Source organism: Pseudophryne corroboree, chromosome 8, assembly GCF_028390025.1.
Source record: "Pseudophryne corroboree isolate aPseCor3 chromosome 8, aPseCor3.hap2, whole genome shotgun sequence".
Classification (NCBI taxonomy): domain Eukaryota; kingdom Metazoa; phylum Chordata; class Amphibia; order Anura; family Myobatrachidae; genus Pseudophryne; species Pseudophryne corroboree.
In genome coordinates, this window is record NC_086451.1 from 23,194,031 (window position 1) to 23,209,352 (window position 15,322).

Below are 15,322 nucleotides of genomic sequence, written 5' to 3' on the forward strand. Positions count from 1 at the left end.
TGATTTATCGCACGACATCGTGATATGTCGTTCGGTGGCCAAATCCAGAAGAATGGTGTTGTACAAATTGTCCTCTGATCGGCCTGCACTGCCTGCATCACTGATCGGAAGACGCAATGAACGACCAGCGGGAGCGCGCAATAGTTCGTACACACTAGATTTTGTGTACGATATATCGGTCTGATACGCCAGATCGGACAATGGGGGTAATTCCAAGTTGATCGCAGCAGGAATTTAGTTAGCAATTGGGCAAAACCATGCGCACTGCAGGGGATGCAGATGTAACATGTGCAGAGAGAGTTAGATTTGGGTGGGTTATTTTATTTCTGTGCAGGGTAAATACTGGCTGCTTTATTTTTACACTGCAAATTAGATTGCAGATTGAACTCACCACACCCAAATCTAACTCTCTCTGCACATGTTATATCTGCCCTCCCCTGCAGTGGACATGGTTTTGCCCAATTGCTAACTAAATTCCTGCTGCGATCAACTTGGAATTACCCCTAATATATCGCCTCGTGTGTACGCAGCTTTAGGCCGGAGACAAACCTTTAGTCATAGCTGCAGATTTTTGTAATGAGATCCTGGAGGGGAGGTGCTGTTGGGAGATGCGCACGGGTTGTCACCACAAAAAAACCTTATGCGGCACGCAGGGCCAGATTAAGTTTTATGAGGGCCCCTAATATGTCTAAAGCACCGCAAATCAATGGGACCAGATGGGATACACCCAAGGATACTCAAAGAGCTAAAAGATGTGCTGGTTACACCTTTAACAGAATTATTTAACCAGTCACTAAATACAGGTGCTATTCCAGAGGACTGGAAAAGAGCAAATGTAGTTCCACTGCACAAAAGTGGAAGCAAGGAAGAAGCAAGTAACTACAGACCAGTAAGCCTTACATCAGTAGTAGGGAAAGTAATGGAAAAACTATTAAAAGAAAGAGTAGTGGAATATCTTAAATCAAACAATTTACAGGATCCAAAACAGCATGGATTTACTGGTGGGAGATCATGCCAAACAAATCTTATTGACTTTTTTGACTCTGTGATGAAAATAATAGATCAAGGGGGAGCTGTAGATGTAGCATATCTAGACTTTAGTAAGGCATTTGACACTGTCCCACATCGCAGACTGCTAAATAAACTTGAAAGCCTGGGGGTGGATTATAAATCAGTTAAATGGATAAGAACCTGGTTGCAGGATAGGAAACAGACAGTCGTAGTTAATGGAGTGCAATCTATGGAGGGAAATGTTACCAGTGGAGTACCCCAGGGATCTGTACTTGGTCCAGTTCTCTTTAATATCTTTGTTGGTGACATTGCAGATGGTATTGAAGGGAAGATATGCCTTTTTGCAGATGATACAAAGATATGCAACAGGGTAGACACACCGGGAGGGGTCAAACAAATGATCAATGACCTAGGTAGGCTTGAGAAATGGTCAAGAACGTGGCAACTACAGTTTAATGCTAAAAAATGCAAAATCATGCACTTGGGTCTCAAAAACCCAAAGGCTAAGTATAGTATCAAGGGTACTATAATGGAAACTACTGAGGAGGAAAGAGATTTAGGAGTCACTATTTCAAGTGACTTGAAGGCAGGAAAGCAATGCAACAAAGCAATGAGAAAGGCAAGTCAGATGCTTGGTTGCATAGGGAGAGGAATCAGTAGCAGGAAAAAAGAAGTGATAATGCCACTGTATAGGTCATTGGTACGGCCCCATCTGGAATACTGTGTCCAGTTCTGGAGACCCTATCTCCAGAAGGATATAAATACATTAGAGAGTGTACAAAGAAGGGCAACTAAAATGGTGCATGGCCTACATCACAAAACTTACCCGGAAAGGCTAAAAGATCTTAACATGTATAGTTTGGAGGAGAGAAGGGAAAGGGGGGACATGATAGAAACTTTCAAATATATCAAGGGTCTTAACAAAGTTCAGGAGGGAAACATTCTTCAAAGGAAAAGAAGTATTAGAACTCGAGGGCATACATTGAGACTGGAGGGGGGGAGGTTCAGGGGAAATTTAAGGAAAAATTACTTCACAGAAAGGGTAGTGGATAAGTGGAATAGCCTCCCATCAGAGGTGGTAGAGGCTAAGACTGTAGGGCAATTTAAACATGCTTGGGACAGGCATATGAATATCCTTACAAAGAATTAAGGTTAAAAAAGGGTTGAGATTGCCTAAAGGATAAAATAAAAAAGGGGCAGACTAGATGGGCCAAGTGGTTCTTATCTGCCGTCAAATTCTATGTTTCTATGTTTCAAATGTGTTAAACAGACTGAAGTGCCCCAAATTTCACATTATACCGCACAGAGGTGGTCATTCCGAGTTGATTACTCGCTAGCAGTTTTTAGCAGCCGTGCAAACGCTATGCCGCCTCCCACTGGGAGTGTATTTTAGCTTAGCAGAAGTGCGAACGAAAGGATCGCAGAGCGGCTACAAAAAAATATTGGCCCTCATTCCGAGTTGTTTGCTCGTTATTTTTTTTCGCAACGGAGCGATTAGTCGCTAATAGGCATGCGCAATGTTCGCAGTGCGTCTGCGCCAAGTAATTTTGCTAATAAGTTTGGTATTTTACTCACGGCTTTACGAAGAAATTTCTTCGTTCTGGTGATCGGAGTGTGATTGACAGGAAGTGGGTGTTTCTGGGCGGAAACTGGCCGTTTCATGGGTGTGTGCGAAAAAACGCTGCCGTTTCTGGGAAAAACGCGGGAGTGGCTGGAGAAACGGGGGAGTGTCTGGGCGAACGCTGGGTGTGTTTGTGACGTCAAACCAGGAACGAAACTGACTGAACTGATCGCAGTGGCAGAGTAAGTCTCGAGCTACTCAGAAAATGCAAAGAAATTTCTAATCGCAATTCTGCTAATCTTGCGTTCGCAATTCTGCTATGCTAAGATTCACTCCCAGTAGGCGGCGGCTTAGCGTGTGCAAAGCTGCTAAAAGCAGCTAGTGAGCGACGAGCGTACAACTCGGAATGAGGGCCATTGTGCAGTTTCAGAGTAGCTTCAGACCTACTCAGCGCTTGCGATCACTTCAGACTGTTCAGTTCCTGTTTTGACGTCACAAACACGCCCTGCCTTCGCCCAGCCTCGACTGCGTTTTTCCTGGCACGCCTGCGTTTTTTCTAACACTCCCTGAGAACGGTCAGTTGACACCCAGAAACGCCCTCTTCCTGTCAATCACTCTGCGGCCAGCAGTGCGACTGAAAAGCTTCGCTACATCGTTCTTTGTAATAGTACGACGCGCGTGCGCATTGCGCCGCATACGTATGCGCAGAAGTGCAGATTTTTTGCCTGATCGCTGCGCAGCGAATGAAAGCAGCTAGCGAACAACTTGGAATGACCCCCATAAACCCTAGTTAACATATGCTGGAGTACCCCCATGCTGATGTTGCAGCTATGTGGGGGGGGGGGGGGGGGGCAGCGTGTGGGGGCCCTGGGCAACTGCCCCGGCTGCCCTATCATTAACCCGACTCTGGGCTGCGATTACACAATTCGCTGCAAATCGCGTCGTTCAGCCCCTGGCCCGTCCACTTTTCCTGTGATCTGGTCTGCCTTTTGACGTTCCACTATAGTAGGCAATTTGTCACCTGAGGAAGTCATCTACCTATAATAAATAGGGGAGTACGTTTAGTCCGCCCTCACCGGAGGACGCTGCAAGGCCTGTGTTTTATGGCTGTGCTATAAGCCCACTGCAGGCGATAGAGATGTAATTATTTTTCTTTGAGCCGGGACTCCTGTGACGAGGCCAAGAATAGCAGCACACACAGAGTAGGAAGGAAGCTACACGGCTACACAATGGGTCACACTGTGCAAACAGCAGCCCCCAGCAGAGGCGGAGACACAATACATGTGTATAGTCTTCTCCCCTGTGTGTGACGGTGAGCGCTGACATTCCCTGTTACCTGGCAGCTGTGGCCTGGATGGGAGGAAAGCAGATTCTGCCGGGAAGAGACTGACGGATAAAAGCCAGCGTGGGTTCCCAATGTCACTGCCAGGTAACCGCACAAGGTGAGGGGAGCAGGGTCCGCATCCCTCATGCTGCAGCAGGGAGCTCCCGGGGTAGGTACTCCTGCATGGTGACCGGACTCTGATATATGGTACAGGGGTCATGTAGAAGGTTATTTGTAGGGTTTATATTATAGTATTAGTTGTGCAGCAAACAAGATCTCATTTTGCAGGATGACACAGGGCCACATTCAGCGATGGATGCACTGGTGGTTTGTGCAGTTGTACGATTGTGTTATACTGCGCATGCGTCACAGTCGCGTGCTTGATTAGCAATGACGGACGGTGTTTCTGAGCCCGCAACTTCGTACGCGCTTGTAAAGGCTCTGGCAGCTTACTTGCAACGGACATTCCGAGCAACCCATTCAGAGTTCCACTGATACGACCGATGTTGCATCTTCCTAAGCAGGCGGCGGATTACAGAGCTGTCAGGGGTCGTCCGATTACTGCCGCTGCCACATCGGCAGATTTTCGCAGATCTGTTGCGTATGAATTGGCATTCGAGATGGGATTTTCCCGGGAATAACCCTTTTTTATTCCCTGGGTGAAATACCGGGTCAGGCAACCTGGGAATTCGGGAGTAACCCCTTTCACACTGCGCAGAGCCCCGCGTCGACCTGGCAATATACGGGGTCAATACTGGGTTATTTGTGCGGTGTGAAAGGGGTATAAATGATGAAGAAAACCCCTAAATTAGAGGTTTTCAACTCAAATCCCCGAGAACCTCCAACAGATAATGGGGGTCATTCTGACCTAATCGCACGCTGCAGTTTATCGCGATCGGGTCAGTACTGCGCATGCAGTATGGGCCGTTGGGCCGTCGTTGCCTAATGATCGCCTCTGCCTGATTGACAGGCAGAGGCGGTCGCTGGGTGGGAGGGGGCTGGACGGCGGCGTTAAGTCGCCGTTTAGGGGGCGCGGTATGGCCAATGCAGGCGTGGTCGGACCGTTGGGGGGGGGCGGGATGCGATGGCTGCGTGATGTCACACGCAGCCGCTGCGACCCGGGCAGCGAAGAGGTTCTCCCGGCCAGCCGCAGGAGTTGCGCTGGCCGGGAGGTACTCCTGAAATGCAAAAGCCGCTTTTGCACTTCTGCAGGGGGATGGGGGGTGGGGGGGGGGCGGCACTGACATGCGGGGAGGACTAGCCCTGTGCTGGGCGTCCCCCCGCATGTCTGAGTGCCTGATCGTAACTGTGCTAAAGTTAGCGCAGCTACGATCAACTCGGAATGACCCCCAATGTTTTCTGGATTTCCTGAATCATGCATAGGTGATTAAACTAGTTTACTGAGTCTGTAACTATCAAAACCTGATTCCACAGACAGAAATCCTGAAAACATGACCTGTTTGGGGGCACTTGGGGATAGGAGTTGAACACTCCTGCCCTGAATCTGATGTATTTGTCAGAGGTAAATCTTCTGCTGATACGATACCTCTGGCGGTGTCCTCCCTATGAAAGCAGGAAGAACCCCGGGGCCATAATTAGGAATGGACAAACACGCACCCAGCGTGCATAGTGTTGTGAGGAACCTGTATCTGAGTTGCAGAGTTGCGCTGCGCATCCTCAGGCTCTGCAGGGAGTTCATCTTCCTAATCTGCCAGTGGCATGGCCTCCTCGTCATGATGCAGGACCAGCCCAGGGCGCATAACTGCGATAAAGTCGCAGCCTGGCCTCAGTGGGCTTTTCGCGGTGTCAGCGTTGCGAATAAGATGCAAATTTTAGAAAGAAAAAGACGGTATGCTGCTCCCCTCAGATAGTCGCGCTGGGAGTCTGATGCCATATAGCGTATCGAGACCGGAAGGCCTGGACGCACCTGTGCGTTGGTACTCAGCGGCCGCATCCAGGGGTTCTGCTTTTTTTTTTTGCTGCAGTTCCGCTGCTGTTACCATCCTGAGGTGGAAGCTTCGGAAACTAGCTTCCTGCGCTTTGGGGAAGCTGTCGCTGGAGGTAACCGGCGAATGCTATTGCTGGTAATACCTGGCTATAGCTTTCTCTGGCTGGGGGTATTCTTAAAAAGGGGTTTGGGGCTGTTCTCCAGGTCACAGATGGTAACTGGACCCCTTATTTTTGGGCTGCACTCACTTTGTGGAATTTCGCCTGCACTAGCACATATACAGCCGGATGGCGGTGCATACGCAGCGAGCACGCTGGGAAAAACCCGGCAGTAAAGTGATAGTGTAAGCTACTACGGGGTCTATTCATGAAGCAGTGGGGAGAGTGGAGAAGTGAGCCAGCAGAGAAGTTTCCCATGGCGACCAATCAGCATTAAAGTAACATTTATAATTTGCATAAAATAAAATGATACAGAGCAGCTGATTGGTTGCCATGGGCAACTTCTCCACAGGCTCAATCATTTTACTTTTCCGGTGGGGTTTTCTCTTAATAGACGACGCATATCTTCTCAGATCTGCTGCGACCAAAGATGCGGCACCGAGCCGGTTTGCGCCCACCTCACCATTATGTCTGTGTGTTTAGATGATGTTTTTACCTCAGCAGACAAACTGAACATTTATTTTTCCCATTTACTTTCTGTATTTATGTGGCCGATGTAATGCTTTTACCATGCAAGCTGCACAGAACACCCTCCCTGCACCTGTCTCCACGAGGTCCCCGTGCCACCTGCATACCAGGTGTGATCACAGGTGTGGGCACTGCCACATTCCTCGTTATTGACGCGTGACGCTGTGCAGGGAGCTGGCTGTTTACTTACACTGCAATCAGCTGCCTTAGACAAGCATACGGATGACTTACTGACACACACCTAGCTCGCTGAATGAGCCCTGCACGTTCCACACCGGGGGCAGGCTCGGTATTTACCCTCAGAATACTGGCCGGACAGGTTATTCCCGCAGGCGGCATACAAAGCAATCATTTATTCAGCTTTCCACAGATTCCCCTCTAGGCGGACGGCCTGGCAATGGTATGCGGCTTCTGCTTTTGTTACTATTTGCAGAAATGTCTATGATTTTGTTTATACAGCGCAATTCATTTACCTTTTGCATTTTGCAATGAATTTAACCTTAAGTTTATTTTCTCTGCATCCCCCGAGGTTGCCGGGTGGAGTATGTAAGGTGCGAATGGCCTTGCTTATTACAGGTCACTGTGAAGAGAAGTTCGAGCCTTACTGTCAGGGCTGCCATCAGAAATTGGTGGGCCTGGGTCTTCCCCCTCCCTCCCATCACTGACCTGACTCCCTTACTGGCTATTGTTCCAGAACCGCCACAGCAGGTGCACCGGCAGGCAGCCATGGAGAGACAACGCAGGCAGCATTTCAAATCTGGTGCCAACTGTGAGCCAATTGGAGCTTGTGGACCGGTAGCTAATCAGGAGCAACCGCTGTGGCCGCTCCTGATTGGCTGCTGATCTACCAGCACCGATTGGCTTGCAGCCAGTGCTAGATTCAAAATACCGCCAGGCCTTTCTTTCATTGGCTGCCTGCCGATGTGCTGACAGTTACCAGCTGGTGGTCCAGGGCTAATCTACACAGCTGCCATCCGGGCCCCCTGTCTATCCGGGCCCGGGACCCCAGTCCCGGCAGTTCCCCCCTAGTGGTGGCCCAGCTTACCGCTACCTCTGCTTAACTTGTAAAACTCTGTTGAACAAAGTTTCACCTCTATTCATCTTCTTGGTGACTCATTGAGTGGTTACGAGAAGCAGAAGTGAAACGCGTGGAAAGGTCCTTGTTTTATGTGTTGCTATAAGCAAATAAATAACTTTGCTAAACTGTGTTCTGAATATTGTGATGACAGATAGTGGAAAAGTGAACTTTCTGAACAAGTATAACTGGTGTTAAAATAAAAACACTTCTTAAAGTTCATACTTCATAAGAGTTAGGGCCAGGCTCGTATATACATATGAGCACATTCGTGAAAACCTGCTTTGGTGGTTGTCAGACACAAGTGACTGAAGCTGTGCCAGCATTGCACTGATACAAAAGATCTAAGGACCTAATTCAGACCTGAATTCAGATAGTCGCCGCCCAGACAGAGTGAAAATCTGCCCCGTACAAGTCTGCATACGCCGTGCGAAAATCTCTGCGAATGCCGGTCAGCTGCAATCCGTTTGCAACTCGCTCACCATCGAATGTTTTTTCCAGTGTGTGCAGTCTGTGCGTAGCCCAGGACTTACTCCTACAGTGCGATACAAACCGGCTGATCCGTGCCGGAGCTGACGTCACACACCCTCCCTGAAAACGCTTTGGAACGCCTGCGTTTTTCCAGACACCCCCAGAAAACGGCCAGTTACCACCCCAAACGTCCGCTTCCTGTCAATCAGCCTGCGTTCGCCTAGCGATCAAAAAAGCCACAGGATTTTTTCGCAGTTTGGCCTCGCAGCTGCGCATTACGATCCGTACGCATGCGCAGTCATTCGATAATCGGCCGCTGTGCGATTTCGCTCAGCAGTGATTAGGTCTGAATTAGGTCCTGAGTGTATCAGGTCAATTCTGTATGTAGACAAACAACACAGTTAGGGGATGATTGTGAGACACACGCAATGTTTTTCAACTGCACGTTATAAAGTCGCACAGCGCAAACGTCACATGGTGTGTACGCACAGAGGCGCAGTTGCGATGAGGCCGCACAGTATACAAAGTGCGTTGTGCATCTGCTGGATGCTCCTGGGAATTGGTGGTGGAGGGGAGAGGGGGTCAGTCACGGAGTCCCAAGGCCCGCCCCTCAGTGGTAGAGGGCGGGGCTCTAAGTCAGCGGGGCCCACCGGGGATGATTGCATATACGAACTTGGCAAATATTTGGGAAGAAGCCTTCTGTCTGATGATCCAAACTTTCCTCTGTCCTTAGATTATACCGGAATTCCACCACCACCTACGTGTGACACATGGCGTTCAACCAGAGATTCGCAGGCCTTCAGCTCCAAGAACAAGGTAATTGTGGATCGTACCCATGCATGCAAAAAATGGTTATTTCCCAGCAGCGCGGTATCTCGAGGCGAGCGTGCCCACCTGGCGTATTCCTATTTGTTTGTCTTTTTAATTCTTTTCATATTTTTTCACTTTTCTATATTTACCAAGCCGCGGTTTCTCAACGTTTCCGATCTCCGGCGGCCTGGACCCATCCTTTTAAAACGGTAATAGAAATAAATTCTAATCCTGGCTTAGTTAGCCTTTATTCCTATCGCCGTTTTAAGATGATCGGCGGCTTTGACAAACCGCGCTTTGATAATTATACCCCTTCATTTCCTTGTTCCCTGGTCTTTTGTTTGACTAATACATCTCCATTACTATTGTACTGTAGATTCAGTGCAAACTCGATTTTGTAATTACTTATCGTCCAACATGAACCAATGGAAAACTGGGGCCATTTAGGGTGTACCCCATACCCTCCTAACTTAGCTCCTGACCTAATGCTGGACTCAAGAGCTATCCTCGATGCACTGGGTCTAGTGGTGGCAGCTGAAGGTAATTTAAAGGCTCGTCTGGGACCTGACACACAGTTGTGACCTTTGCGATCATAGTATGAATACAGTCAGGGAGTATTAATTGACATATCTTAGCCCCAAGCAGCGGTGCAAGTAGAATTTTTTTCTTAGTGGTACTGATAGTTAAAAATGGGCGTGGTCATGTGTCATGAGGGTGTGTGGACACATGACTAAGGGAGTGGCTACATGACAATAGGGGCATGGCCACATTATGCCACACACCGTAATGCCCTTACACATTATGCCAAACACCATAATGACCATTACACATTATGCCACACACTGTAATGCCCATTACACATTATGCCAGACACCGTAACACCCATTACACATTATGCCACACATTGTAATTCCCATTACACATTATGCCAGACACCGTAACACCCATTACACATTATGCCACACACCGTAATGCCCATTACACATTATGGCACACACTGTAATGCTTATTACACATTATGCCAAACACTGTAATGCCCATTACACATTATGCCAGACACCGTAACACCCATTACACATTATGCCACACACCGTAATGCCCATTACACATTATGCCACACACTGTAATGCTTATTACACATTATGCCAAACACTGTAATGCCCATTACACATTATGCCAGACACCGTAACACCCATTACACATTATGCCACACACCGTAATGCCCATTACACATTATGGCACACACCATAACACCCATTACACATTATGGCACACACCGTAATCCCTATTACATATTAAACCGCACACCATAATGCCCATTACACAGTATACCACACACAGTTATGCAACTGACACCATTTTACAAAATATGCCCCTTATAAATGATGCCCCAGCGGTGTGCTGGTGGTACTGTGTACCACCACCATATTTCTTAATGGTATTCCGTACCACCCCGTACCACCCCGTACCACCCTACTTTCAGCACTGCCCCCAAGTAATGTGGTACCGGTATGAATGGTCGACCATGTTATGGTCGACAGTCATTAGGTCGACCACTATTGGTCAACATTGACATGGTCAACATGGACACATGGTCGACACATGAAACTTGTCGACACATGAAAGGTCGACACATGAAAAGGTCGACATGAGTTTTTTTACTTTTTTTGGTGTCGTTTTTTGCGTAAAGTGACTGGGAACCCCAATTAGTGCACCGCGTTCGCTCGCCATGCTTCGGGCATGGTGCCTTCGCTCCGCTACCGCTTCGCTCGGCACAGATTACCGTTCAAATCGTAGTCCACGTGGAACGTAAAGTATGGAAAAGTTCCCCAAAAGAAAAAAAAGTTAAAAAACTCATGTCGACCTTTTCATGTGTCGTCCTTTCATGTGTCGACCATTTTAATGTGTCAACCATGTGTCCATGTCAACAATGTCAATGTCGACCAATAGTGGTCGACCTAATGACTGTCGACCATAACATGGTCGACCATCTGAACGGATACCAAGTAATGTATTGACTTAGGTGGGAAGCTTGCACCAGCTAGAGATGAAAGAGATGTAACCTGGTTCTTGATCTTTCAGGTATTGACCTGAAACAGTTTGAAAGAGATTTCCTGTCGGCCCATAATAAGTACCGGAAGCTGCATGGGTCCCCGCCGCTACAGCTGAGCCAAGATCTCTGCAAGTCATCGCAGAAATGGGCCGACTACCTGCTCTCTATCCGGGCCCTCCAGCACAGCGACACCGATTTGGGAGAGAACCTCTACTACAAAAGCTCCTCTAGCTCCAAGGGCCTACCAGGTATGTGGCGGATGCTTAACCACTGTGCCACCTGGCTGGAAGGGAACGGGGCTATGCAGGTATCAATGCCTAGAAGGACATTCCTAGGCAATTGAGGCGAGTTGTCACTGCAATATGTTACCGGGGAGGCTGGAAGACCTATAAGGCCCCATTACTAGGAGGCGTGTCTAGGCGTGGCCATGCGCCATTGTGAATACCAGCATCCTCTGTACATGCTGCGCCACCTGCTGAAGTAGGCGTGGTCATGCCATGTTGGGGGCGTGGCTGTCTCCCCTCCCCCTTCAGCATCCCTGTGTATAAACAATAGACTAATTTCACTCTGTGGGTGAGGGCAGACTGTTCCTCTAACACAGACAGATCACAGGGACCAATTTATCAAAATTCGGCGATAAGGCAGATTTATCAAGAAAATATTGCTGGGGCCGTTTACTGATACTTGTCTGCCCCGGGCAATACTGGCAGGGGTAGGTAAGAGTTAACTTACCGCTTTGCCAGACCTGCAGAAATACATAATCAAGAGACTACGCATTTGAATGGGACATGCGTCCTAATATTTTGGCCAATCAGGACAGAGAGACGGACCTAAAGTGGGACTGCCCCCCCCTAAATCGGGACAGTGGGGAGGTAGGCCAGCCATTTGTAATAGAGGAGGATAAGCAAGCCTGATAAAAACTGTATTTATATCATGATACCGTATACACATATATCACGTCAATAAAAAAAAGTAAAAATGTGAAACTTTGATAAAAACAAACACCTGTAGGTAAAAATAAACCAAAAACACATTTGATGATAGTGTCCCTATAAATTCTTATTACAAGAGCAATTTTTTTTTTAAATGAGAATTAGTAACCACATCCTCCTGCCAGCTATACAACACAATTCCGCCAGGCACACGAGATGTAAGGTTTTAATTAGGATATCTTCTTCTTCTCTATCCTCAGGTAACGAGCCGGTGGACAGCTGGTATAGCGAGATTGAAAATTATAACTTCAGCAAACCTGGCTTCTCCAGCAACACAGGTAAGGAGCCTGCGGCCGGGGAATAACCTGCAGGCCGACACCTGCTGACATTAATTTAGGAAAAATAAATAGAATAAATATTATAGGGTAAAGGGTCTAATTCACAAATGGACGCAGTAAGCTCAGCCTCTGTGCCATTGGACGCAGCTGCTGTGCGATAATACGCTCATGCCTGCAGGAGGCGCCTGAAGGCAAAAAAAACCGCCCACTGACGGCATTGCATGTCGGCAGATGCAGCATCGGCTATCTGAGAAGCCCTAAGGTTACTCAGAACGGGCGCCATATCTCTGCTGGCCAGGCCAGTAACTCTGTGTCGGAAGATGCGTACCCTGGTCTATGCACTCACACATAACGGAGGCGACGCATCACAGTTTTCGGAAAAATGGTCCCCGTCGCCGCACCTGATTGTGTAACAGCTTGTGGTTGAAAATAAACGTATCTTGGATTTTACTCCGGGCTATGCGATTCCTGTCACACTATTCACATGTAATATCTGTATTATATGAGGTGCGTCATTCCTTATAAAACGCAAGTCTTCCATATGTACACTAAAGCGATGACATCAGATATGTGATGACATCAGAAGTCTGTAAACGGACAGTTCAGTACAAAGGCTATACTGTATATAGATACGCATTATTTGTGTATTATATGGATATATACTCTCAGACGTGTGAGTATCCGCGTTTTGTTGAGCAAGAATCGCTACGGAGGAATTTAAATAGTATTCAGAGAGAGTCACTTTTGTCATTAGTGTCATAGTATCAATGCTAGAATCTTCTAGAAAGTAAATCAGTCAGCCTGGGAGAGCTTGGTAATATGTAAGTGTTTGGTGCTTATATTGGGATCCGGTCTCCAGGTCGACAGTAACTAGGACGACAGGGTCTCTAGGTCGACATGTTCTAGGTCGACAGGTCAAAAGGTTGACTGGAGTTTTTAAAAAAAAATTTCTTTCTTTGAACTGTTTCATACTTAACCATCCACGTCGGCTACGATTGGGAATAGTAACCTGTGCAGAGTGCAGCGGTAGCAGAACGAAGCACCTTGCCCGAAGCATGGAGAGCCACGCAGGGGGACACGGTGCACTAATTGGGGTTCCCGGTCACTGTACGGAGAAAACGACACAAAAAACCCATGAAAAACTCATGCCGACCTTTTGACCTGTCGACTTAGAACATGTCGACCTAGAGACCCTGTCGACCTAGTTACTGTCGGCCAATAAAGGTCGACCTAGTTACCATCGACCTTACATACCACACCCGTTGCACAGATTGCAGTAAGTGCCAAACGAATTCTGTACTGCTTTATAGAATGCAACGCTGACCTCTAGTGGCCAAACAGAATACTACTACTGGACCAGCAACAACTAGGATTGTCAACATGCAGCCCCCTCCAGATGCTGTAGAACTACTCATTCCAGCATGCCCTGCCACAGCTTTGCTAGTAGGGCATGTGGAAACTGTGGCAGGACATGGTGTAGTTCCACAGCAGCTGGAGGACCACACGTTGAATACCCCCAAAATGCTTTTTGTTTGGAATAGTTTAAAGGGGGACAAACATCATGTTACGTGAGTGGTGTTTTTATTTCTTCACATTTCTGTTTTGGTGCAGTGACCGGTTTCCACGGTCGCCGCGGTTTACAGTTCACTGCAGATGACCTTTGCATGTGTTCCGTCTAGCCCTCTGGATTTATATGCCACCAAGTTATGAACCAAGAGTTTCAAGCCGCTCGTTTCTATCTGTCAATAGAGGTGTCCGCCATCACTATCAGCACGTACTTGTGCCAGTCCTGTACCCGGTGCAAGAGATCCTTTCTGCGTAAGCTCATCTCTGTATAGGCCACAGTTCTGTCTGCATGCCTGAGACATGCACTCCCTGCAGTCAGCCTATTCGCCAGCACCCTGTCACCATCCGGTAACACCCCTACAGCTACACGCTGAATCGACCCTGGATGCTCATAGAAGCTGGTACCCGGCTGGGGAACATGCGCAGCGATGAAAGTCACCAGATCCATCTGTGAAAAGGATGCGCGTGCAATCCCGTATTACCCCAACTGTCTACTATTGGTCGCCCCTTCCAGAAAATCTAATGCACCCTCTGCACCCAGTTCCAGCTATCTGAAGTCAGGGGATTGTCAGAGGCACTGAGAGGAGGGAGAACGGGTTCAAATTACCTGGGCCTCTGGAGGGGCACCAGAGTACAGGGGCTGCACTAGGGATGGCCATCGACCATCAATGATTTGAAATCATCAATTAGTCTATGACCAATGGTGACTACTTTTACCATCAATGAGGGAGGAACAGATGTTTTCCCGCCATCGATGATACAGAGCTACCAAATTTGTTATTTATTTATTTTTTCTCCACGATGTTGGGACACTGAGCCTAGCTCTGCCCCGACACCCATGAAGCCCCGCCCTGAGATCTTTTTCAGTGCACAGCTCATTGAACACTAAAGTAGGGGTGGCCATCGGGGTTACGGTATGAAAGATAGATAGTGTCTAGTTAGACAGTCAATAGATAGACACCATATGTTAGACAGACATTAGGTCGACAGGGTCACAAAGTCGACATGGAAAAGGTCAACAGGTCAAAGGGTCGACAGGGTCAAAAGGTCGACATGAAAATGGTCGACATGAAAAAGGTAGACACCATGTTTTTTGCATTTTTTGTGATTTGTGTGGATAGTTTTGTCATCTGGCACCCCAATTGTAGAAAGGCATACCCTCGCGGGGCTCGCCACGCTTCGGGCACGGTGGCTCGCTGCGCTCGCCACAAGGTTTATAACCAACTCTATGCCGACATGGATAAAGTATGAAATAATCCAAAAACATGTTAAATTAAAAAAAAAACACATTTGTCTATCGTTTTTTATGTCGACCATTATCATGTCGACCTTTTGACCTGTCGACCTTTTGACCTGTCGACCTTTTCCATGTCGACCTTTTGACCCTGGCGACCTTTTGACCCTGTCGACCTAATGTCTGTCTAATATATGGTGTCTATCTATTGACTGTCTAACTAGACACTGTCTATCTACTAAACGGATAGGGGCCATCGGTGGGGGAAACCATTGATGGTTCCCTTACAGATAGTTTCACACCACTGAGGTTA

The 15,322-nt window shown here is 47.8% G+C and overlaps 1 protein-coding gene across 5 annotated transcripts in view; it reads left to right on the forward strand.

Moving 5' to 3' along the window:
- The window catches only part of LOC134948214 (uncharacterized), a 128,688-nt gene that overhangs the window by 23,593 nt on the left and 89,773 nt on the right, over window positions 1-15,322 (forward strand). For 3 of the 5 annotated variants that reach the window (XM_063936061.1, XM_063936064.1, XM_063936060.1), the window contains exons 2-4: window positions 8,810-8,892; window positions 10,969-11,187; window positions 12,132-12,209. In XM_063936061.1, coding sequence (XP_063792131.1) covers window positions 8,847-8,892; window positions 10,969-11,187; window positions 12,132-12,209 — 343 coding nt within the window. In that variant the 5' untranslated portion in view covers window positions 8,810-8,846. Of the gene's footprint in view, window positions 1-3,851; window positions 4,002-4,047; window positions 4,066-8,809; window positions 8,893-10,968; window positions 11,188-12,131; window positions 12,210-15,322 lie in introns of those variants that run through there. The other 2 variants (XM_063936063.1, XM_063936062.1) reach the window with 2 other exon arrangements.